Source organism: Oncorhynchus keta, chromosome 9 (assembly GCF_023373465.1).
Source record: "Oncorhynchus keta strain PuntledgeMale-10-30-2019 chromosome 9, Oket_V2, whole genome shotgun sequence".
Lineage (NCBI taxonomy): Eukaryota > Metazoa > Chordata > Actinopteri > Salmoniformes > Salmonidae > Oncorhynchus > Oncorhynchus keta.
Window position 1 is genome coordinate 15,539,671 of NC_068429.1, and position 26,125 is coordinate 15,565,795.

Consider the following 26,125-nt stretch of genomic DNA (forward strand, 5'->3'; position numbering starts at 1 on the left):
CACACACACAGCATTTAGCCTAGGCAGTGTGTGTGTGCCTGCCTTCTAAAAATGTTTTAAGTGAATAGCCCATATATGGCTTGAATACATGGCCATAACCCCTACTACTATATCCCCCTCCAAGATCTGAAAGCCGCTGTTTGGTTTCATAATAATTATTATTTTTGGCGGAAATACTACTATGCCTATACAGAAGAATGGGGACAGTTTGAAATACTACTATGCCTATACAGAAGAATGGGGGCAGTTTGAAATACTACTATACATATACAGAAGACTGGGGGCAGTTTGAAATACTACTATGCCTATACAGAAGAATGGGGGCAGTTTGAAATACTACTATGCCTATACAGAAGAATGGGGACAGTTTGAAATACTACTATGCCTATACAGAAGAATGGGGACAGTTTGAAATACTACTATGCCTATACAGAAGAATGGGGACAGTTTGAAATACTACTATGCCTATACAGAAGAATGGGGACAGTTTGAAATACTACTATGCCTATACAGAAGAATGGGGACAGTTTGAAATACTACTATGCCTATACAGAAGAATGGGGACAGTTTGAAATACTACTATGCCTATACAGAAGAATGGGGGCAGTTTGAAATACTACTATGCCTATACAGAAGAATGGGGGCAGTTTGAAATACTACTATGCCTATACAGAGGAATGGGGACAGTTTGAAATACTACTATGCCTATACAGAAGAATGGGGGCAGTTTGAAATACTACTATGCCTATACAGAAGAATGGGGACAGTTTGAAATACTACTATGCCTATACAGAAGAATGGGGACAGTTTGAAATACTACTATGCCTATACAGAAGAATGGGGGCAGTTTGAAATACTACTATGCCTATACAGAAGAATGGGGGCAGTTTGAAATACTACTATGCCTATACAGAAGAATGGGGCCTATACAGAAGAATGGGGGCAGTTTGAAATACTACTATGCCTATACAGAAGAATGGGGGCAGTTTGAAATACTACTATGCCTATACAGAAGAATGGGGGCAGTTTGAAATACTACTATGCCTATACAGAAGAATGGGGGCAGTTTGAAATACTACTATGCCTATACAGAAGAATGGGGGCAGTTTGAAATACTACTATACATATACAGAAGACTGGGGGCAGTTTGAAATACTACTATACATATACAGAAGACTGGGGGCAGTTTGAAATACTACTATGCCTATACAGAAGAATGGGGGCAGTTTGAAAATGTACTAATTTACAGTGCCTTCTGAAAGTATTCAGACCCCTTGACCTTTTCCACAGTTTGTTAAGTTACATCCTTATTCTAAAATGGGTTAAATAAATTCAAATTCTCTCAGCAACCTACACACAATACCCCATAATGACAAAGCAAAAATAGGTTCAGAAATGTTGCCTAATTTATCAAAATATTATTAAAAACAGAAGTACCTTATTTACATAACTATTCAGACACTTTGCTATGAAACTCAAAATTGAGCTCAGGTGCATCCTGTTTCCATTGATCATCCTTAAGATGTTTCTACAACTTGATTGGAGTCCACCTGTGGTAAATTCAATTGATTGGAAATGATTTGGAAAGGCACACACCTGTCTATATAAGGTCCCACAGTTGATAGCGCATGTTAAAGCTTGAACCAAGCCGTGAGGTCGAAGGAATTATCCGTAGAGCTCCCAGACAGGATTGTGTCGAGGCACAGATCTGGGGAAGGGTACCAAAATATTTCTGCAGCATTGAAGGTCCCCAAGAATACAGTGGCCTCCATCATTCTTAAATGGATTAAGTTTGGAACCACCAAAACTCTTCCTAAATTGTCCGCCCGGCCAAACTGAGCAATTGGGGGAGAAGGGCCTTGGTCAGGGACCAAGAACCCGATGGTAACTCTGATATAGCTCTAGAGATCCTCTGCGGAGATGGGAGAACCTTCCAGAAGGACACTCCATCTCTGCAGCACTCCACCAATCAGACCTTTATGGTAGAGGGGCCAGACGGAAGCCACTCCTCAGTAAAAAGGCACACGACAGCTCGCTTGGAGTTTGCCAAAAGGCACCTAAAGAATCTCAGACCCAAGATTGAACTCATTGGACTGAATGCCAAGCGTCACTTCTAGAGAAACTTGGCACCATCCCTATGGTGAAGCAGGGCAGCATCATGCTGTGGGGATGTTTTTCAGCAGCAGGGACTGGGAAACTAATCAGGATTGAGAGAAAGTTGAACAGAGCAAAGTACAGAGAGATCCTTGATGAAAACCTGATCCAGAGCGCTCAGGACTTCAGACTGGGGCAAAGGTTCACCTTCCAACAGGACAATGACCCTAAGCACACAACCAAGACACTGCAGGAGTGGCTTTGGGACAAGTCTCTAAATGTCCTTGAGTGGCCCAGCCAGAGTCCGGACTTGACCCCGACCAAAAATCTCTGGAGAGACCTGAAAAGAGCTGTGCAGCGACACTCCACATCCAACCTGAGAGCTTGAGAGGATCTGCAGAGAAGAATGGGAGAAACTCCCCAAATACAGGTGTGCCAGGCTTGTACCATTATACCCACCTGCCAAAGGTGCTTCAAGTACTGAGTAAAGGGGTCTGAATACTTATGTAAAATGTGATATTTCCATTTTTTATATTTAATGAATTAGCAAAAATGTCAAAAACTGTTTTTGCTTTGTCATTATGGGGTGTGTAGATTGATGAAGAAAAAACTATTTAATACATTTTAGAATAATGCTTTAACTTAACAAAATGTGGAAAAAGTCAAGCAGTCTGAATACTTTCCTAAGGCACTGATTGGAGCTAAGATATGTGATGCATTCCTCTGGTGGGGTATACGAGGCAGACACCTGTGGTATCAATGATTAATTCTGGCCATACAGTAGCATGTGAAGTGACACGAACAAGCATGAGGCGGTTTGTGACCCAAGATCTTTCCCTTGCCTTTATTACTATGTATACTGAAGTAAAAAAAAATATTCAACATGTAAAGTGTTGGGCCCATGTTTCATGAGCTGAAATAAAAGATAGCAGAAATGATCCATACGCACAAAAAGCTTATTTCTCTCAAATTGTGCACAAATTTGTTAACATCCCTGTTAATGAGGATTTATCCGTTGCCAAGATAATCCATCCACCTGACAGGTGTGGCATATCAAGAAGCTGATTAAACCACATGGACATTACACAGGTGCACCTTGTGCTGGGGGGGAGGGCAATAAAAGGCCACTCTAAAATGTGCAGTTTTGTCACGCAACACAATGGCACAGATGTCTCATGTTGCTGGAGAGTGCAATTCACATGCTGACTGCAGGAATGTCCACCAGAGCTGTTGCCAGAGAATTTAATGTTCACTTCTCTACCATAAGCTGCCTTCAACGTTGTTGCAAAATGCATCCTACAGGTATGATTTCTGTATTTTGAAAGTTATATACCTTAAACTTGATTTCTGACAAATACAACATTTGGGGACTGTCAACAATGGACTAATGAAACAAATACCAAAAAATAGTTTTCCTTTATTTACACTTTTTTGTGTCAGTGCATCTGGATGTGGTATTGGTCCTGATTTGAAAGGAGGTATTGTCCTGAATAGAGGTATAATCATGGCTTATATCTATAGAGGTTAGCTTGGGCCTAAGGTGCTTGGAGAAACCATTCCAACGCCTTCCATGTTGTTTGTGGGACTTTATGTCCTCCAGAAAACTGCCGGCCCACCTATTTCTTGCAGGAAAAACACAAGCAAGAAGGCAGCAGGGGCACTCATGAGACTTCAAGTGATGGTGAAAACATTAATAAATCCCATCAGTGCCCCAGCTGCCTTTTCTGCCTGTGTTTTTGCTGTATGGCATTTTAGGGCACTCAGTCTACCTATAGCTTGGTCTCGGATCTGTTTGTACTGTATAGCCAACTTATATGGTCCATGTGGGCTATACCATAGATATTGTATTAAATTACTAGAGGGGCTGGGTCATAAACCCTCAAAGTTCCAGAAGGTTCAAGTCCATTTTAGTATTCTAATTCCTAATTCTATGGGCTATACAGCACAAAGAGATCTGGGATCAGACCATCTCCACTATGTCCCACCTGTTTCCCAATGGCCTCCAGGTCCCTGTCCCGCACAAGGTCCTCCCTCAGCTGCACCCTGGTGAGCCTGGTGCTGCGCGGGTCTGAGAACAGCTGGAAGAAGCCGTCCTGCGGCTCAAAGTTACTGTCCGAATGTACCAGCTCCATGTATCTGTGAAGATGGTAACATAAAAAAGCAGAGAAATCATTATTTAAGACATAAGATCAAATTGATCATTTGTCAGAACAAACAAATGGTTGGCATTTATTTCAATTTTATTTTTTTGCAAGATCCAAATCCAGGCTCACAGCTAATAAAGTGATTGATCACAAAATCACCCTTCACACCTCACAAAATAATAGCAACATTATGTGAAACATGAGGTAAACAAACAAGAAAACCATTGTGCGAAAAGTTGTGTTTAAACTACCCTGCTTACTTATTTACAAGCCACATGCTTAATTGACCATTAGAATTAAGACCTGTCCCAAATCCCAATTATACATACGTGTTGACCAGCTTGTCACAGATCTCGCTGGGCAGGAAGACATCTGAGCGCAGGCAGAGCTTGTTCCCGTCTCCCAGGTAGCACATGGTCCTCCTCAGGTTCCTCAGGCAGAAGGCCGTGGACAGCGCCATGAGGCTGTCGGGGTTGTCCCCTGCTTTGGCCGCCATGTCGGATGCTGCTTCTCCCTTCCCCTCTGTTTGACAACAGGGCAAATCGGGTGGCCTCAGGAAGTGGGTGCTGGGATGCTCTCAAAGGGTAGGCATCGGGATACACGAGGTGGTCGCAGAAGAGGCAGAGTGCTCAAAACCTCCCTAATTTAGGGTTTAGGCATACAAGAAGCTGCTGGAGACAAAGTTATTATCATGAGTCATTAGTCTACTTGACATTGCTTTGATACACATCTACAATTATACTTCATATTTAGGGAAATGGCAATAGTATAATATGTCATAGCAGTTTGTCAGCTACGTGGCCAAACTAACTGTATTTAGGACTATAAGTCAAAATGGCAAAACATGTAATGACAGGCTTCACCTCCATGACATGAATTTGATGTCAATCAATTAGCAAAGAATGTTTGCGGAAGCAAGCTTAAATATTTATGTAACTAGTTTAGCGGCTTCTGAAACATTAGTTAGCTATTTGATTTAATGAATTAGTTAGCTAACTTGCTACTAACGTTAAACACAACGACACATTGATAAAGTACAAATGATTGTCAACTAGCCGCTAACTAACTGTTGTTTTTGAGATAGCTAATTAGCTAGCCACGTTAGGTAGCTAGCTGAGTTATTACGAATTACAGATGCACCTTTTAGTGGTTAACTAGAGGTTGCTAGATCAAAAGTGTGAAGTAGTAATGTATATTTACATGGGAACTGTATGTATCATAAATGTTAAGTGTAACCTGCAACCATGACAAATAGTTATTGTGCTAACTAACTACTGTAGCTACATCAAATCCATTGCTAGCTAGCTAAGCTAACGCTAGCACGTAGTTACTGTAGCTAGCCTGCTGGCGAATATATGTTTGGTGATCTAGCTAGCTATATACACGATTTGTCAACACTGCTCATTTGCACGGTTTATCGAACACTATCATACCTTAGCTTTGCACACGGATAGTTCATTGGTTGATTGAATTAATTTATATTTTTTGAATCATTTACGTTCTCTTCTGTTTTTCGTGTTGGCCCGTGTCAACAAAACAACCTCCCTTTCCGGTTCATGTGTTGCAATTAATTGCTTCATGGGAACGGGAAGGTAATGAGAAACACAATTCTCCTTGCATTTTATGAAAGTAGCTAGCTATATGTTGTTGCATGGTCATTGTTCGTAAAATCCTCTCAACATTTGGGATAGGGAGAGTATCTATCTAACTGGTGAGTATAATGAACTTGTAACCATATCTGGCATTGAACACAAAATAAGTGCACGCACTGCACATAGGTAGTGCAAAAAGCAATTCTAATTATTATTTACATAAAATAATGCAAAGTAGTAAAATGACATGAAAATTATTATGCATACATTTGTTGACGGGGCATAACTAAAAAAATATATAGCAGAGATCATCCAACACTGGAAAGGTGATATGCTCGTGAAGTTTACAGTGTGAGTACAATCAGAAATAGCATTTCAGTCCAACTATGATTTTTTTTTACATATGTAATTGGAGCATATGAATAAGCCACATAGTCATTTGAGTAGTTTTTACTAAATGTTGTATGTTTCCCCATCGGACTATTTTTCTTGTGGCACACAGGTCTAGCTTTTGGATTCTTCCAACATGTCGAGCTCGTACCGAAGCAGGTGAGGTGTACATTTGATTTATGAATGGACAGTGGGCCATAATAACAAATTCGAGGAAATGTCATGTACGTTTTGTGTTTTTTGGCATCTCTTGTGGTGCGTTCTCTGTAGCTAATTGTTCGTGTATTATGTGGTAGACTCCAAAAGCTCTGTAGGCTCACTTTAGCCAACTGGTTAGCTAACGTTAGCTAGCTACATAGCTAACGTTAGCCCGTTGTCTCGACGAAATTGGAAGACATCTGGTATCAATATCGATGAAAGTGCTCGCTTCTGTATTGTACTACATTGCAGACAATATTACCCCCCCCCCCAATACCCTGCTTGAATGAAATAATTGTTTCGTATCTAGCTAACTATCTACTCTATGGGGATAATATTATTTTTTTGCTCAAGTGTAGACACCACTATCATGTTTGTCTATTTCAGTGACTGTAACTATTAATAGTTAGAATTCAATTTAAACTGAAGGAACCCAAAAGGGCCATTTATTTCGAGGTTTTCAATGAATTAGGTAGTGGCTCACGTTAAACTGTTGAGGAAGGACTGGGTTAAGAGAATGCAGAACTTGTACTACCTAATTCCCCAAATGCAATTATGCAACTTAGGTTACGAACATACCCACATTCTCCACTGATCAAGTTATCACGACAAAACTGAGACCACTTTAGACTAGAGACAGTCAAACCTGTGTGTTGTATTCAACTTAATGTCAGCTATTGATATTCCACAAGACAAGGAGAAATACAGAATAGCCTAATCAAGGTACAATGTTGGTATGTTGCATTACATTTGAACTATACAATGCAAATGCTGACAGGACATCCCTTTCAACCCTTGTAAGACAGGGGCAGTTCAAGCAGGACACACTAATTTACTTTATTTAAATCTATTTAGGGGCCTGCTATTTGTGGCTAAATAAAACTGTTCATATGCCTACTATGGTAACCTATTTTCTGTGATGGCTGAAATGTTGTCAAACTTTGGCTATTAATTATTAAAGCTTTCCTTGTTTTTAGGCTACTATTCACTTTTGCTTTTGGACTTTCTTGTTCCAGGAAAATAATGGATCCAATGTTATGATAATAGATCCAATGTTATGAAGGGTAGCCCACTTTAGGGTTTAATTGTAACAGCAAAGCAATTTTACCTAGTATTGAAGTTAGTGATCTGAGGTCAGGACTGGTGTCTTGTGAGGGCTGTTGCTTGATAATAAACAAATGAACTGTATTCCCGTTGAATAGCGCCCAGCAACTTTGCTGATTGTCTGCAGTTTTGGAGGGAGCCATGACAAACAGGATGTAGCTGTCCAGGAAAAAGATAAATAGCTATTACAGGAGAAAGGCATACTAGATTGATATCATAACTCTTGCTTTGGTTCTCTTCAGTAGGTTAGAACAAAATCAGAACATCACAGATATAGCTAACTATCTGATGTTGTATAGCCAACTCTGTCAGTTCTGCATGCACCTCTTTCTAAAAGCTAACACTGAGTGTTCAGCTTTAGCCAAAGCCCTGCTGTATAGCCTAAGTGTACTTCCAGCGCCGACAGAGATGGCCGCCTCGCTTCGCGTTCCTAGGAAACTATGCAGTTTTTTGTTTTTTTACGTGTTATTTCTTACATTAGTACCCCAGGTCATCTTAGGCTTCATTACATACAGTCGAGAAGAACTACTGATCATCGTCAATTCACCATCAGTACGACCAAGAATATGTTTTCCGCGACGCGGATCCTGTGTTCTGCCTTACAAACAGGTCAACGGAATTGATTCCATGCAGCGACCCCAAAAAACGACTTCGTAAAAGAGGGAAACGTAGCGGTCTTCTGGTCAGACTCCGGACACGGGCACATCGTGCACCACTTCCTAGCATTCTTCTTGCCAATGTCCAGTCTCTTGACAACAAGGTTGATGAAGTCCGAGCAAGGGTAGCATTCCAGAGGGACATCAGAGACTGTAACGTTCTCTGCTTCACGGAAACATGGCTCACTGGAGAGACGCTATCCGGGCGGTGCAGCCAACGGGTTTCTCCACGCATCGCGCCGACAGAAACAAACATCTTTCTGGTAAGAAGAGTGGCGGGGGTGTATGCCTCATGACTAACGAGACATGGTGTGATGAAAGAAACATACAGGAACTCAAATCCTTCTGTTCACCTGATTTAGAATTCCTCACAATCAAATGTAGACCGCATTATCTACCAAGAGAATTCTCTTCGATTATAATCACAGCCGTATATATCCCCCCAAGCAGACACATCGATGGCTCTGAACAAACTTTTTATTTAACTCTTTGCAAACTGGAAACCATTTATCCGGAGGCTGCATTCATTGTAGCTGGGGATTTTAACAAAGCTAATCTGAAAACAAGACTCCCTAAATTTTATCAGCATATCGATTGCGTAACCAGGGGTGGTAAAACCTTGGATCATTGTTACTCTAACTTCCGCGACGCATATAAGGCCCTGCCCCGCCCCCTTTCGGAAAAGCTGACCACGACTCCATTTTGTTGATCCCTGCCTACAGACAGAAACTTAAACAAGAGGCTCCCACGCTGAGGTCTGTCCAACGCTGGTCCGACCAAGCTGACTCCACACTCCAAGACTGCTTCCATCACGTGGACTGGGACATGTTTCGTATTGCGTCAGATAACAATATTGACGAATACGCTGATTCGGTGTGCGAGTTCATTAGAACGTGCGTTGAAGATGTCGTTCCCATAGCAACGATAAAAACATTCCCTAACCAGAAACCGTGGATTGATGGCAGCATTCTCGTGAAACTGAAAGCGCGAACCACTGCTTTTAATCAGGGCAAGGTGTCTGGTAACATGACCGAATACAAACAGTGCAGCTATTCCCTCCGCAAGGCTATCAAACAAGCTAAGCGTCAGTACAGAGACAAAGTAGAATCTCAATTCAACGGCTCAGACACAAGAGGCATGTGGCAGGGTCTACAGTCAATCACGGACTACAAGAAGAAACCCAGCCCAGTCACGGACCAAGATGTCTTGCTCCCAGGCAGACTAAATAACTTTTTTGCCCGCTTTGAGGACAATACAGTGCCACTGACACGGCCTGCAACGAAAACATGCGGTCTCTCCTTCACTGCAGCCGAGGTGAGTAAGACATTTAAACGTGTTAACCCTCGCAAGGCTGCAGGCCCAGACGGCATCCCCAGCCGCGCCCTCAGAGCATGCGCAGACCAGCTGGCCGGTGTGTTTACGGACATATTCAATCAATCCCCATACCAGTCTGCTGTTCCCACATGCTTCAAGAGGGCCACCGTTGTTCCTGTTCCCAAGAAAGCTAAGGTAACTGAGCTAAACGACTACTAGTAGCACTCACTCCCATCATCATGAAGTGCTTTGAGGGACTAGTCAAGGACCATATCACCTCCACCCTACCTGACACCCTAGACCCACTCCAATTTGCTTACCGCCCAAATAGGTCCACAGACGATGCAATCTCAACCACACTGCACACTGCCCTAACCCATCTGGACAAGAGGAATACCTACGTGAGAATGCTGTTCATCGACTACAGCTCGGCATTCAACACCATAGTACCCTCCAAGCTCGTCATCAAGCTCGAGACCCTGGGTCTCGACCCCGCCCTGTGCAACTGGGTACTGGACTTCCTGACAGGCCGCCCCCAGGTGGTGAGGGTAGGCAACAACATCTCCTCCCCGCTGATCCTCAACACGGGGGCCCCACAAGGGTGCGTTCTGAGCCCTCTCCTGTACTCCCTGTTCACCCACGACTGCATGGCCACGCACGCCTCCAACTCAATCATCAAGTTTGCGGACGACACAACAGTGGTAGGCTTGATTACCAACAACGACGAGACGGCCTACAGGGAAGAGGTGAGGGCCCTCGGAGTGTGGTGTCAGGAAAATAACCTCACACTCAACGTCAACAAAACTAAGGAGATGATTGTGGACTTCAGGAAACAGCAGAGGGAACACCCCCTATCCACATCGATGGAACAGTAGTGGAGAGGGTAGCAAGTTTTAAGTTCCTCGGCATACACATCACAGACAAACTGAATTGGTCCACTCACACAGACAGCGTCGTGAAGAAGGCGCAGCAGCGCCTCTTCAACCTCAGGAGGCTGAAGAAATTCTGCTTGTCACCAAAAGCACTCAAACTTCTACAGATGCACAATCGAGAGCATCCTGGCGGGCTGTATCACCGCCTGGTACGGCAACTGCTCCGCCCTCAACCGTAAGGCTCTCCAGAGGGTAGTGAGGTCTGCACAACGCATCACCGGGGGCAAACTACCTGCCCTCCAGGACACCTACACCACCCGATGTTACAGGAAGGCCATAAAGATCATCAAGGACATCAACCACCCGAGCCACTGCCTGTTCACCCCGCTATCATCCAGAAGGCGAGGTCAGTACAGGTGCATCAAAGCTGGGACTGAGAGACTGAAAAACAGCTTCTATATCAAGGCCATCAGACTGTTAAACAGCCACCACTAACATTGAGTGGCTGCTGCCAACACACTGACATTGACACTGACCCAACTCCAGCCACTTGAATAATGGGAATTGATGGGAAATTATGTAAATATATCACTAGCCACTTTAAACAATGCTACCGTATATAATGTTACTTACCCTACATTATTCATCTCATATGCATACGTATATACTGTACTCTATATCATCGACTGCATCCTTATGTAATACATGTATCACTAGCCACTTTGTTTACTTTGTCTACATACTCATCTCATATGTATATACTGTACTCGATACCATCTACTGTATGCTGCCCCGTACCATCACTCATTCATATATCCTTATGTACATATTCTTTATCCCCTTACACTGTGTATAAGACAGTAGTTTTGGAATTGTTAGTTAGATTACTTGTTGGTTATTACTGCATTGTCGGAACTAGAAGCACAAGCATTTCGCTACACTCGCATTAACATCTGCTAACCATGTGTATGTGACAAATAAAATTTGATTTGATTTGAGCCCTGCTGTATAGCCTAAGCACTGCTGTATAGCCTAAGCACTGCTGTATAGCCTGAGCACTGCTGTATAGCCTGAGCACTGCTGTATAGCCTGAGCACTGCTGTATAGCCTGAGCACTGCTGTATAGCCTAAGCACTGCTGTATAGCCTAAGCACTGCTGTATAGCCTAAGCACTGCTGTATAGCCTGAGCACTGCTGTATAGCCTGAGCACTGCTGTATAGCCTGAGCACTGCTGTATAGCCTAAGCACTGCTGTATAGCCTAAGCACTGCTGTATAGCCTAAGCCTTTAATACTTTTGGGATAAATCACAACAATCAATCAACCCCAATCTATTTTGATTTCCTCTGGGAGAATCAATGCTTATTTTCCTTTTAGTGATAATGTAGCCTAACCACCACACCAATGGGTACTGTGATTTGGCTCGATTGTCAACTGATCATGACAGGAGGACAGACAGGAGGACACACGTATAAACTAGTGGTGGTACTGTATATTTAATGAGTACTTCAAGTGTTACAAACCATTAAAGGGGCATTCTGCCAAAGTCCCACCATTTAATATGCTTTTTTGTACCATAAGAACAGTTGGGGCAGGTTGTGTTGGTAAATCTGCATTTCAAAGACTGTTACCTGAGCAGCTGTCTGAGGTGGAAGTTGGACAAATCAATTATGTTGTACTGGGGGTTTATGGCTATTGGTACCAAGTTAGTGGGAAGGGGCAATTGGTCAGAATCTCCTCCTTTTCTGACCACATTAATGGCCACATGAACGACTCCCCAGGGAATGTATAAGGTAAACACATGAAACTGTGCAGCCCTATGTAGATTGCATCTATCCTTCTTCTCATAGATAAATAATCATTAGTCTACCCACCTACAACACCCTCTCCTGTTTTCGGTCTGCTACATGTGCATAATCTGAACAAGGCATTATGGGACTGTGTCCCTCCTTATTCTTCATGGGAGGCATTAAGCCATGTCTGTATATTTTAAGATTTACATGAATGCAGTACACAGTATGCTTCTTACACCACAGCCTATATTTATGTTATTTTTCCCTTTCTTGTACAATTAAAGGATACAGGAATTCAAGGTGGCCTTGAGTGAAGAGAAGCTAGACTTGAATGCACTCCGGGAACTTTGCTTCAGCGGTGAGAAAAAACTTTGCTTTCATTTCTAGAATGTAATTTTTTCATGTGTTTTTACTTAGTATGTTATTATGCTCCTTATTTCACTTTATCTTGTCCTGTATTCATCTTTTTTTGTCATTCCCCCTTCTCTCCTTCACCCTCCTATCTCTCTCTCTCTCAGGTATCCCATTTGAAGGAGGCATCCGTGCACTTTGCTGGAAAGTGAGTTGCTCCACCCCTTTTAATAGACATCTGCAGTATGTAGTATTAGTTTCAGCCTGTTTTTCTAATCTTATCTGTGAGTGATTGGGATTCTTATTTCGGGTGACTTGCTTCCATGTTTCCAGGTCCTTCTAAACTACCTGCCTCTGGACCAGACGATGTGGGATTCCTTTCTCAAAAAGCAGAGGTAAAATGTCTCCAGATAGACATCAATTATTTATCAACAAGAGGAGATGTATTGAAATGGTCAGAGTAAGAAATAAGTGCACTTGCAAGACCGGTTTGAAATAGGGCTGTGCGATATGGCCCAAAACTCATATTTCCATTTTTTTTTTTTTTTTTTCAAACTTATGGAGGATTCACTAAATACAGTGTTCAGGCCCCTTCCCTTTTTCCACATTTTGTTACGTTACAGCCTTATTCTTAAATTGATTAAATAAATACAAATCCTCACCAGTCTATACAATATACCCCATAATGACAAAGCGAAAACCCTTTTTTTAAATAAAAAATAAACTTTTTTGCCAATTTATAAAAAATTGAACAGAAATACCTTATTTACATAAGTGTTCATACTCTTTGCTATGAGACTTGAAATTGAACTCAGGTGCATCCTGTTTCCATTGATCATCCTTGAGATGTTTTTACAACTTGATTGGAGTCAACCTGTGGTAAATTCAATTGATTGGACATTTTGGAAAGGCACACACCTGTCTATATAAGGTCCCACAGTTGACCGTGCATGTCAGAGCAAAATCCAAGCCATGAGGTTGAAGGAAATGTCCGGAGATCTCTGAGACGGGATTGTATCCAGGCACAGATCTGGGTAAGGGTACCAAGAAGGTCCCTAAGAACACAGTATTAAAGCGAACTGAGTAATCGGGGGAGAAGGGCCTTGGTCAGGGAGATGACCAAGAACCCGATGGTCACTCTGACAGAGCATCAGAGTTCCTCTGTGAAGATGGGAGAACCTTCCAGAAAGACAACCATCTCTGCAGCACTACACCAATTAGGCCTTTATGGTAGAGTGGCCAGACGGAAGCCACTCCTCAGTTAAAGGTAAACCAAGATTGAACTCTTTGGCCTGAATGCAAAGTGTCACGTCTGGAGGAAACTTGGCACCATCGCTACGGTGAAGCATGGGGGTGGCAGCATCATGCTGTCTGGATGTTTTTCAGCGGCAGGGACTGGGAGACTAGTCGGGATCGAGGGAAAGATAAATAGAGCAAAGTACAGAGAGATCCTTGATGAAAACCTGCTCCAGAGCACTCAGGACCTCAAACTGGGGTCAAAGGTTCACCTTCCAACAGGACAACAACCCTAAGCACACTGCCAAGACAATTTAGGAGTGGCTTTGGGACACGTCTCTGAATGTCCTTGAGTAGCCCAGAGCCCGGACTTGAACCCGATCGAACATCTCTGGAGAGACCGGAAAATACTTGTGCACCAACACTCCCCATCCAACCTGACAGAGCTTGAGAGGATCTGCAGAGAAGAATGGGACAAACTCCCCAAATACAGGTGTGCCAAGCTTTTGGTGTCGTACAAATCAAATCAAATTTTATTGGTCACATACACATGGTTAGCTGATGTTAATGCAAGTGTAGCGAAATGCTTGTGCTTCTAGTTCCGACCGTGCAGTAATATCTAACAAGTAATCTAACAATTTCATAACTACCTCATACACACAAGTGTAAAGGAATGAATAAGAATATCTACATATACATATATGGATGAGAGATTGCCGTGCGGCATAGGCAAGGTGCAATACATTATAGCATTTGGACTAGTCAGTTCTGATTGGAATGTATACATAATTAGTAATTTCAACCATAATTTCCTCTAACACTGGTGTAAATGCGTAGGTGCACAGCACAGAAGGAGCGAACGAGACGGGACCAAAAAGACTAAATCAAATTTATTTATATAGCCCTTCGTACATCGGCTGATATCTCAAAGTGCTGTACAGAAACCCAGCCTAAAACCCCAAACAGCAAGCAATGCAGGTGTAGAAGCACGGTGGCTAGGTAAAACTCCCTAGAAAGGCCAAAACCTAGGAAGAAACCTAGAGAGGAACCAGGCTATGTGGGGTGGCCAGTCCTCTTCTGGCTGTGCCGGGTGGAGATTATAACAGAACATGGCCAAGATGTTCAAATGTTCATAAATGACCAGCATGGTCGAATAATAGTAAGGCAGAACAGTTGAAACTGGAGCAGCAGCACAGTCAGGTGGACTGGGGACAGCAAGGAGTCATCATGTCAGGTCGTCCTGGGGCACAGTCCTTGGGCTCAGGTCCTCCGAGAGAGAGAAAGAAAGAGAGAATTAGAGAGAGCATATGTGGGGTGGCCAGTCCTCTTCTGGCTGTGCCGGGTGGAGATTATAACAGAACATGGCCAAGATGTTCAAATGTTCATAAATGACCAGCATGGTCAAATAATAGTAAGGCAGAACAGTTGAAACTGGAGCAGCAGCATGGCCAGGTGGACTGGGGACAGCAAGGAGTCATCATGTCAGGTACTCCTGGGGCATGGTCCTAGGGCTCAGGTCCTCCGAAAGAGCGAAAGAAAGAAGGAGAGAATTGGAGAAAACAAGCAGTCATAAACGCTCATAAAACGAAAAATACTAAACTTGATTCAGGCATTTGGAAAATCTAATTAGTTTGATATATATCGCCCAGCCCTAGTTTGAATGGTTAAAGGGAAAATGAAACCATCTCTAGATGTAGTGACTTTTGACTCAGTCCTTTGAGGCCTTTCTTATATAGAGCATGAAAACATGAACTGATCAAGACTGAGCCACTTTGTATATCCTTCCATCTCAGCATTTTAATCAATGACAGAATTATACCTTGGTAAATAACCAATTCTTGGTCAAATATATCCCCCCCTGTCTCGCTGGAGTTTACTTTGGGAATCTTTTTTTTTTTAGATTTTACCAAGCATCCCTAGACACCAGCTGATTCATAATGGAACATGGCCTATTAATATATCACACTAGAACACAACACACCCGGCTCAGGACAGCTATATCGGGTCGGCTCGACAGGAGATACGTTGGTGGCGATTCTGCTCTTCCTATTGGCTCCCTCCTTACTCAATTATTGAAATCCTTTGACTGTTTGATTCAGCCTGCCTGGAATGCTTTGAATGGCCCCATCCCGAAAGAACCCCTAGCCCCTAGTCAATTCAGAATTCGATTGGTATAAGAAATATGGCAGCATGTCCATGATGATGTCATTTTGCTGAGTCTAGTAAATTTCACTAAGTCCAATTATCGGTCAAATTGAACTCCTGAAATTAAACAATTAGGATTAGCTGACCTCCGATAGTCCCTGACTCTTGCGTTAATCCACGGGCGTCGAGATACAGTATTCTATTGTATTTAATTTTGTGCCCACAGGGAGGGTTATTCCCAGTTCCTGAAGGAGATGATTATCCAGCCCGGCATCGCTAAGGCCAACCTGGGCCTCTCCAGAGAGGACGTGACCATGGAGGACCACGTGAGTTCCTCCTCTCCCTCCTTCTTCACCCCCCAAAATAGACCAATTTCCTACTCTGATACACACCGCTGGGTTGTCTCGACGAATACGCAGGAACTTTCACCGAATTTTCCCATACATTAATTTTAATTCCGTCTTTCTAACTTTCTTTCAATCTCTCAGCCTCTCAACCCCAGCCCAGAGAGCAAGTGGAACAACTACTTCAGAGACAACGAGGTGCTGCTGCAGATTGATAAAGATGTCAGGTAGGTAGCTTGGCAACAAGCTAGGCACTTCTTTAGCTGACTGTGAAGTGAATATCTTCTTGTATTATAAGTAACTTGTCCTCCAGAGCCGGGGCGAGCATTAATGAATAGTCTATTAATGTATTCCAGTAGCCTGTCATGGAATACCATCTCTAAATAGGCAGAAGGTCAGCAGCAGTGGCTTTCTCTCATGGAAGGATGTCTTCTATTCCACAAAGGAACAAAGAGGATTATAACTATTAAGTGCTAACTAACTAATGTATTTCTGTAATGGCAGGCGTCTGTACCCAGACATGGCCTTCTTCCAGTGGCCCACAGACTACCCATGCCAGCTGATCCTGGACCCCCAGAATGACTATGAGACCCTCAGGTGCCGTGTGGAACAGACCACCCTCAAGGCCCAGACTGTGGACCGCAACCGCAGCGGGGTCACCAACGTGAGTCTGACCAACAGAGAGGGAGAGAGTGTGTATGTGTCCGTTTCATTTGGCAGGTAGCCTAGCAGTTGAGCGTTGGGCCACTAACCGAAAGGTTACTGGTTCTAATCACCGAACCGACTAGTTGAAATATCTGTCGACGTGCCCTTGAGCAAGGCACTTTACCCTAGTCGCTCTGTAGCTCAGTTGGTAGAGCATGGCGCTTGTAACGCCAGGGTAGTGGGTTCGATTCCCGGGACCACCCATACGTAGAATGTATGCACACATGACTGTAAGTCGCTTTGGATAAAAGCGTCTGCTAAATGGCATATATTATTATTATTATTAAAAGAGCGTCAGCTAAATGACTCGAATGCAAAATGTCACTTTAATAATGTTTACATACTATTTATACAGTATATCTACTGCTATTCAAAATATTTGATCATTTAAAAAAAATATTATTGTGCTTGTTTGCATTGATTAATAGGAACTAGGAACATACGCATTACACTGCAACTGACATAACACCTGCTAAACTGTATATGCATCCAAGAATATTTGATTTGTCAATGTTTCACTCCCATACGCAGCAGGGTGACCTTGTTTAGGTAACAATAGGGAAAACACTATTCAGTTGGCAGTAGTGCTGACTCTACTACCCTGTGTTATGTTCATTCCCCCACCCTACTCTTCTGCTTTAAGCAATGCGGTCACAATGCACAAGCTGTGGTGAGTATGCAAGGTCTCGGCAAGTTTGGCAAGGGGGATACTACCAAGCAGGATCAATGAGTTGTCCAGCTAACTTGCCAAAATATTCTGAAATGTTCTAATTTAAAAAAAAAAAACATTTTTAGAAAGTTGAGTTTGAAATGGGCATGGTGTAATTAACTCAAATGACACAAAACACATCTAAGTTTAGCTTTCTTAATGAATTAGAAAATCAATAGTTATTTCTGGATGTTTATTGAAGTTGATTCTGCTTTGTAGTATACCTCACCGATATTGGCTTGGTAACCCTATTAGACTTATGGGTGGATTCGGCTTGTGTCCATTTCCATTCTATAACAATTAACTAGAATTTGAATTCCAATCTTTGTGGATTCCCCTTGCCAATGCGTTTCTTCCATGGTGAGAGCTGTCATGCTGCTTTGATAACTGTTGCTTGTGGATAAGCAATATGGTAGAAATGTTGTCCATATTGCTCATACCCATCTAATCTGTTCAGATCTACACAAGTGCCTGCCTCAGGGGGTAGTGGTGGTTTTTGGACTGGGCCTAACCCCCCCCCCTCTCTCTCCTACCCATTCTTTCCTCTCTACACACCCTTTACCTCCCCCCTCTTCAGGTGAGCTCCCCGGGCAAGGCCCTCAACCTGTACCCTTCCAACGAGTATGAGGTGCTTCCCAATGGCTGTGAGGCCCACTGGGAGGTGGTGGAGCGCATCCTGTTCATTTACGCTAAGCTCAACCCGGGCATCGCCTACGTGCAGGGCATGAACGAGGTGGTGGGACCCCTCTACTACACCTTCGCTACCGACCCCAACGACAAGTGGAGAGGTGGGTGGAGGTTTCTTGGGAGCAGAGCAGAAGACGCCTGTAGTGTAGATGGACTAATAAAGTACTATTCTGTTGTATTAATGGCAAATATCAGCTCTATTTGCTGCTACTTCTCTCTGATAGTCCCATTGCAAATCAAATGTATTTATATAGCCCTTCGTAAATCAGCTGATATCTCAAAGTGCTGTACAGAAACTTTGCTGTCCCCAGTCAAGTGGACTGCGGACAGCAAGGAGTCATCATGTCAGGTAGTCCTGAGGCATGGTCCTAGGGCTCAGGTCCTCCGAGAGAGAAAGAGAGAATTAGAGAGAGCATACTTAAATTCACACAGGACACCGGATAGGACAGGAGAAGTACTCCATATATAACAAACTGACCCTAGCCCCCTGACACATAAACTACTGCAGCATAAATACTGGAGGCTGAGACAGGAGGGGTCAGGAGACACTGTGGCCCCATCCGATGACACCCCCAGACAGGGCCAAACAGGAAGGATATAACCCCACCCACTTTGCCAAAGCACAGCCCCCACACCACTAGAGGGATATCTTCAACCACCAACTTACCATCCTGAGACAAGGCCGAGTATAGCCCACAAAGATCTCCGCCACGGCACAACCCAAGGGGGGGCGCCAACCCAGACAGGAAGATCACATCAGTGACTCAACCCACTCAAGTGACGCACCCCTCCTAGGGACGGTATGAAAGAGCCCTACCTAGTAAGCCAGTGACTCAGCCCCTGTAATAGGGTTAGAGGCAGAGAATCCCAGTGGAAAGAGGGGAACCGGCCAGGCAGAGACAGCAAGGGCGGTTCCTTGCTCCAGAGCCTTTCTGTTCACCTTTACACTCCTGGGCCAGACTACACTCAATCATATGACCCACTGTGAATTTATAGCACAACTTTTGATGTTCCTTGGTTGGGGTCTGAGCAGATTATTTGTTGCAATTGCAAACGTAATAAAATGGTGGTCCTATAGTCTAGGATTATGAGGAAAAACATTAAGATCCACAACATTTATTCAATGGGACAAAACTAGGTCCAGAGTATGACTGTGACAGTGAGTAGGCCCAGAGACATGTTGGACAAAACCCACTGAGTCGATGATGGCTCCGAAAGCCTTTTGGAGTGGGTCTGTGGACTTTTCCATGTGAATATTAGTCACCAAAGATTAGAATAGTATCTGCTATGACTACAAGGAATATAGGAATTCAGGGAACTCAATGAGGAATGCTGTATATGGCCCAGGAGGTCTGTAAACAGTAGCTATAAAAAGTGATTTGAGTCGGTTGCATAGATTTCATGACTAGAAGCTCAAAAGACGAAAACTTCATTTTTTATTTTGTAAATTTAAATTTGCTATCGTAAATGTTAGCAACACCTCCGCCTTTGCGTGATGCGTGGGGGATATGGTCACTAGTGTAGCCAGGAGGTGAGGCCTCATTTAACACAGTAAATTCATCAGGCATAAGCCATGTTTCAGTCAGGCCAATCACATCAAGATTATGATCAGTGATTAGTTAATTGACTATAATTGCCTTTGGTATCATGATCTCTTTCAATTATGACAGGAATGGAGGAGGTCTTTATCCTAGTGAGATTGCTAAGGCAAACACCGCCATGTTTAGTTTTGCCCAACCTAGGTCGAGGCACAGACACGGTCTCAATGGGGATTGCACTAGTCTGCATCAGAGTGCTAATGTTCTGTGATGGAATGGGTGTTCTCTGATGGAATGGGTGTTCTGTGATGGAATGGATCAAGCTAACTGATTCAGGACTTGCCAGCTAGAGGTCAAATGAGGGACCCCCCCCCCTTCTTCCTGATCACTTCTAATTCTCAGATATTTATTTCTTGACCTCTATTTAGAAGTATTTTATCGTCTGTCATATATAGACAGACAGACACAATTGAAACTAGTTAGGGTACGATGGACTGATTGATTGACTGGTTTACTATTATTGACCGTCCAACCAATCAGAGCACGCTGAGGCGGACACCTTCTTTTGTTTCACCAACCTGATGTCGGAGAACCGGGACATGTTCATCAAGAGTCTGGACGACTCGCAGTGCGGCATCACCTACAAGATGGAGAGCGTCTACTCCATGCTCAAGGAGAAGGACATGGAGCTCTACATTAAACTGGTGAGCGAGGGACTCCTGGGCCCAGTCCCAAAGCCATCCCTATGCCCTTTTCCTGGGCCCTTGTTGACTCGTCTTCACGGCTCTGAAAGGATACAAGTTCATAGTGGTATAGGGGGGGGTTACACATTTGATCTGTTTACCTATTAATTTTCCCCATGCACCTCCTAATCAAAACCAACACTTGATTTGATGAATTCATTTAGTGGGATAATGTTATGATGTTTGTAGTTATTATGGAGGCTTGTTCAATATTTCACCCCCCTAACTCCCTTCTCTTTAACAGCAGGAGCAGAACATCAAGCCTCAGTACTTCACCTTCCGCTGGCTGACCCTGCTGCTGTCTCAGGAGTTCCTCCTGCCCGACGTCATCCGCATCTGGGACACGCTCTTTTCCGACCAGGACCGCTTCAACTTCCTCATCCTGGTCTGCTGCGCCATGCTCGTGTGAGTTCCCGTCTGTCCTCCCTAGCCACGAACCACAGCCCTCTGGGCTGGAACACCCCTACCCACAGAATGACCCCAGCCCCAATTCCCCAAGTCTGTTGAATTGAACATGGAGAAGAATGCAATGCAATTCTGGTATTCACTTGAATTTGGATGGAATTGGATAGGATTTGGGTTGACTTGGATACTAGTAAGATACGTGTCTGCATCTTACAATATGATATGCATTGTTTGTTATTTCTGTTCTGATTAGCATGCCTGTCCTGTGTGGTTTCAGACTGATTCGAGATCAGTTGCTGGCAGGCGACTTCACGATCAACATGAGACTGCTGCAGGTAAGACCATCTGAAAGGATCTTTTCAAATACAGTGTGGCCAATATAGGTAATGTCTTAGGCGACTACGGTGGTTTTACTTGATGTTTTAGCTGATTGTCTCTGGTCTTCTTCAGGACTACCCCATCTCAGATGTCCACACCATCCTGGCCAAGGCCAAGGAGCTTCAGGACGGGTCATAGCCACCCCTACCTCCCTTCTCCCTTCCTTGGTTGGGGAGGGGAGGATGCAACATGAAACTGATAACCCTGGGCACAACAAAGGAGGGAGAGGAAGACACCTGGCGCAAGGTTTGGTACAAGGTTGGTCGGAGAAACCAAACTCTGTACTTAGGCTTGTCATCTCACTCTCACGGCCTGACAGTTTTTCCACTGGGAGGGTGTGTGGCCTCAAGCTATTTATTTTTGCACTGAACACTTGAAAAACAGTGTACAAATCTGCATATATGAAGCAGAGAAACCACAGTAACGATTACAACAGAAGCATCATTATAAAGTCCGCCAGGGCTAATATCACACTCCCAGGTTTTTTTTTAGGGTGTTTCTTTTTAGTGGGTTGGGAATAACTTTTTTTTTTAACTTTCAAAGTGAAGTTTTTTTTTATCATTAAGATGAGATATAATACTACCATGTAAAGACTAACCACAACAACAGCAAAAAAAATGTTGCCACAGGGTTTGCTTTAAAGTATAGATTGTTATGACATTGGGCCTCAACGCAAGCATCCTCTCTCTCTGTTTTCATGACCGTGCTCAGATATTTACTCTACGCACATGAGCTACACGTCTGGACAGTTTATAGCTGGATGTAACCTGATTCCGTGTCTATGGAGTCGCCAATATTAATGTATGTTTGCTGTCAAACCAATGGGATGTGAAAATTGTTTTATAAATGTTTTGGTGTGTCATGTAGCAGAAGCTCTTATCCAGAGCGACTTACAGGTGCAATTAGGGTTAAGTGCCTTGCACATCGGCAGATTTATCACCTAGTCGGCTTCTGAATTCGAACCAGCGACCTTTCAGTTACTGTCCTAAAGCTCTTGACCACTAGGCTACTTGCTGTCCGACCCACTAACCTGAAATTGATACATTGATGACGATGAGAAGGTTGCTTTTGATGTGAGGGCATTACTAAGCAAACAAATCAATCCAATTAAATTGGGCATTCATTTTTTTATAATATATTTTGACCTATCTCTGGTCGCATTGAGTGGCCAGAATAAACCAGAATACATTAAACATGAATGATGTCTTGTAAATTAAGCATAACACATTTTGCTCTCCATACTGTAAGATTATTACAGAGAACAAATGATTGATAATAGTAGCTGAATATTTATCATGGATAAATGACTGACATTGAAAGGCTATGATGATAACATTTATGTATTCACATAATGGAGTTGACAGATAAGAGTTGAAAAATTACGGAGTTGATTACTTAAAATCACTATGATTGAATGTTATAGATTATTTTTGATTTTTTTTAAACGCTAACACTTACCACAAAGCTAAGACACCCTTGAAATGTATTTACCTTTTCAAACAGTAGGACCTTCATAATAATGTGATACTTTAAATTACACAGATAATGACTTGCTTTGTTTTCATCAATATTGTGAGAATGATACAACAGTTACCTTTTTACTGTTTGCATTTCAGTTTTATTAGCATTCCCTAGAAATTCCAAGTATCACCATCCCTTTCAGTGGCAAGATTGTATCAGTTTACATTCTAACACTATTTCAGTGGCAAGATGGTATCAGTCTATATTCTTTTCTTTTTACATCTTTTTCTCCCCAATTCCGTGGTCTCCAATTGTCTCATAGCTGCAACTCCCGTACAGTCTCGGGAGAGGCGAAGGTCGAGAGCCGTGCGTCCTCCGAAACACAACCCAACCAACTGCTTCTTGACACAATGCCCACTTAACCCAGAAGCCATCCACACCAATGTGTTGGAGGAAACACTGTACACCTGGCGACCGTGCACTGCGCCCGGACCGCCAAAGGAGGCGCTAGTGCGCGATGGGACAAGGGCATCCCTGGCGGCCAAACCTTCCCCTAACCTGGACGACGCTGGGCCAATTGTGCGCCACCCCATGGGTCTCCCAGGCTGCGGCCGGCTGCGACAGAGCCTGGACTCAAACCCAGAATCTCTAGTGGCATAGCTACTGTTGCACTGCGATGCAGTGTCTTAGACCACTGCGCCAGGAGGCTTCAGTCTACATTCTAACACTATTTCAGTAACAATATGGTATTAGTCTACATTCTAACACTATTTCAGTAACAAGATGGTATCTTCCTACTGAAAAATTGCCTAGACAGGAATTGGTACAAATTGACAGTCTGTGACTAGCGATGGTTCAATGTGGCTTTATTGTACTAAAGTGAGGTAGTAAGAGATACTGTGCTGAGTGTTTTGACACTGAATGAAATGGGAACACTCCTAGTTCAAACAGCTTGGCTTGGTCGATCAGTGTGTCTATAATCATGTCTTGATCTTAAAGGCCCAGTGCAGTCAAAAACTTGATTTCCCTGCGTTTTATATATATTTCCACACCAAGGTTGGATTCATATTGACATTGTGAAAATTATGATAATGCCCTTTTAGTGTAAGAGCTGTTTGAAAATACTTCCTGAAATGTCAGCTTGTTTTGGTGGGAGGGAGTTTTGGCCTTCCATGGTGACATCACCATGTGGTGAATTGGTTAATAAAGATTTCCAAACCTCTCTGCCAATAACAGCTAGTTTTCAGTTCCCCCTCCCTAGTCAGAACACTCCCTGACAGTCTTAGCCAAGTTCTTGCTTGAGAAATTGCTCTTTGCTAAGAAGCTTTTTTTTTTTTTTTTTTTTTTTTTACCATTTTCATTTAAAACAATCACAGTAAGGTTCTTAATTGTTACCTAGAAATTATTTGATACTGGTGTGGGGGGAAAAACCCAGCTGCATTGAACCTTTTAATGAATGTATATAAACAGTGACAAATACCCCATTGAAGGTTCAGTAATGACAAAGAAGGAAAGTCTTGTCTTCCTGTGATTCACAAACGTTTGTTGTCAATGATGAATGGTTTATGGTTCTAATTTTCTCGTTCTTGCTCTATCACAATTTTTTTCCTTTACTTTTTTTCCATTTTTCCATGGCTCTTGCCTTTCTCTCACCTCTTCCTCCCCTCCTTGCCCTGTGATTTTGAGGGCTTGTCCAGGATAGGGCTAGCAGCAAGACAGTAGGCCCCGTGCCACAGTCCGCCTGCCAACCGCCATGCACTGCCATTCTCCCTCTTATCATATCGCTCTGTTTCTCATCCAGCAGACATTCAATTTGTGGACCACAAACTATCTGTTTTACAGCTATATTGAGACTGTTTTAGAAAGCAGCTCACTGCCTCTGGTCTAATCTCTGCCAACCGTTTGACGGTAGACAGCAAATCCTATGTGGCAAAAAGCTACTCTAATTGTGGACTTGAGAATAGCAGGGCGAGATAGGGAGAATGCATACTCATCATGAAATATAAGAATATATTTTGTAATCCTGCATGTCGATGGCTTTTTCTGTAACATTTTTCCTTTATCCTGGCTGAACAGTCTTTTGTCGTTGTCTGTTTGTTATTCACACCACATTGTCCTTGGTGTCAGATGAATGTTTGTCATGCCACTGCTACACAGGGCAACAATGTAAATTGTCCAGTATATTGTGCTCTGATTTGACATATCCTCCATTGTCTTAAAAAATCCTTAACGTCTTTGACTATGTGGAAGGACAACATTGCATTGTTGCCAGTGGCGATTATATAAATGTGTATAGTGATTACATCAGGAATTTGACAATGCTATGTGTAGCCATATTATTCTCTAAGGGTTCTTCTTTGTGTATTTTCAGGCCCTTTTATAATAAATGCCAAGTGTGCAACAAGTACAGTTTTTACTTTACACCCTTTCCCTGTGTTGCTTTCCCTCATTTCTCCCATTCTTCTCTCTCCCTCTTTCTGTCCATCTCTCTCCCTTCCTCCCTTCTGTACAACTCTCTCTTTTCACTCTCACATTCTCCACCCCCTCAGTGCTGTGGTTTAATGTAGACCACAGAGCCCCAGCATTGTGGGGTTATTAGTAACACATGGGGGTGTTTCCTCCATCCATATTGGTTTTGTAAGGTGAGGTCACCAATGGCTCTGCATCTGAAAAGGGAGCGGAGCAAGCTGACAGAAGAAACATGTGGGGGCGTGAAGCAGTGTAAGAGAATGGGACACAGGCTCTTCGCTGCAGAGCTCTGAAGTCTGTAGACAAGGCCAGGAAGAAACGTGGGGGTGTGAAGCAGTGTAAGAGGGGAGAGAATGGGACACAGGCTCTTCGCTGCAGAGCTCTGAAGTCTGTAGACTAGGCCAGGAAGAAAAACAATATTTCGAAAAGTATTAAAATATTTATGAGGTTTATATTGGCTACACCCACCACAAAGATGGTGTCGTTGTTTAGCAGACAAGTGGGTTAAGTAAAGCAGAACAATAGTAGTCCCACCATTTTCAAAGTTGATTTTGATTTCCTTTCGCAAAATAAAATAAAGGCGTGAACTTGGTCCATCTGGTTCTTGGTAATGGGCGTCATAGTGAATTTGTAGATGACTGACAGGTCAGAGAAAGTTCAGCTTCTCTCTAAAATCCTTTACATGAGAGACGTGACTGGTAGTCAAACGGTTTCCGGTGGATAACTGTAGAAACAGTATTTTTGTTTACAGTCATTGCTTGACTGACTGGGGACAATATGGTTGCTCCTCTCATCCAA

At 43.1% G+C, this 26,125-nt stretch overlaps 2 protein-coding genes across 8 annotated transcripts in view; one reads left to right on the top strand and one right to left on the bottom strand.

Annotated features, from left to right (window-relative positions):
* Nucleotides 1–5,819, bottom strand: part of zer1 (zyg-11 related, cell cycle regulator) — a 24,768-nt gene extending 18,949 nt beyond the window's left edge. The window contains exons 1-3 of one of the 3 annotated variants that reach the window (XM_035775554.2): nucleotides 5,672–5,819; nucleotides 4,568–4,906; nucleotides 4,080–4,230 (exon numbers count right to left, since the gene is read on the bottom strand). In XM_035775554.2, coding sequence (XP_035631447.1) covers nucleotides 4,080–4,230; nucleotides 4,568–4,734 — 318 coding nt within the window. In that variant the 5' untranslated portion in view covers nucleotides 4,735–4,906; nucleotides 5,672–5,819. Of the gene's footprint in view, nucleotides 1–4,079; nucleotides 4,231–4,567; nucleotides 4,910–5,438; nucleotides 5,609–5,671 lie in introns of those variants that run through there. The other 2 variants (XM_035775555.2, XM_035775557.2) reach the window with 2 other exon arrangements.
* Nucleotides 5,804–25,286, top strand: LOC118387327 (TBC1 domain family member 13-like). Of its 5 annotated transcripts, XM_052525287.1 has the most exons (14): nucleotides 5,824–5,949; nucleotides 6,133–6,181; nucleotides 6,333–6,379; nucleotides 12,441–12,514; nucleotides 12,675–12,715; nucleotides 12,841–12,902; nucleotides 16,115–16,214; nucleotides 16,377–16,459; nucleotides 16,737–16,896; nucleotides 18,224–18,434; nucleotides 20,412–20,575; nucleotides 20,859–21,019; nucleotides 21,273–21,354; nucleotides 21,470–25,286. In XM_052525287.1, the coding sequence occupies exons 3-14, from the start codon at nucleotides 6,357–6,359 to the stop codon at nucleotides 21,533–21,535; spliced, it is 1,227 nt and encodes a 408-aa protein (XP_052381247.1). In that variant the 5' UTR covers nucleotides 5,824–5,949; nucleotides 6,133–6,181; nucleotides 6,333–6,356; the 3' UTR covers nucleotides 21,536–25,286. The 5 variants fall into 5 exon arrangements, 4 of the variants coding, with proteins under 4 accessions (XP_052381248.1, XP_052381247.1, XP_052381249.1 ...); XM_052525288.1 differs by lacking the exon at nucleotides 6,133–6,181 and having other exon boundaries at nucleotides 5,804–5,949; XR_008142801.1 differs by lacking the exons at nucleotides 5,824–5,949; nucleotides 6,133–6,181 and having other exon boundaries at nucleotides 6,223–6,379; nucleotides 21,470–21,655; nucleotides 23,181–25,286.
* Nucleotides 25,287–26,125: the final 839 nt, after the last annotated feature.

Bases quoted from the DNA above. Each gene is read 5' to 3' on its own strand.
- LOC118387327 (XM_052525288.1), top strand. From the start codon at position 6,357: ATGTCGAGCTCGTACCGAAGCAG. The intron at 16,460-16,736 runs GTAGGTAGCTTG...CTGTAATGGCAG, and splicing joins CAGATTGATAAAGATGTCAG to GCGTCTGTACCCAGACATGG. The intron at 18,435-20,411 runs GTGGGTGGAGGT...CCAACCAATCAG, and splicing joins CCCCAACGACAAGTGGAGAG to AGCACGCTGAGGCGGACACC.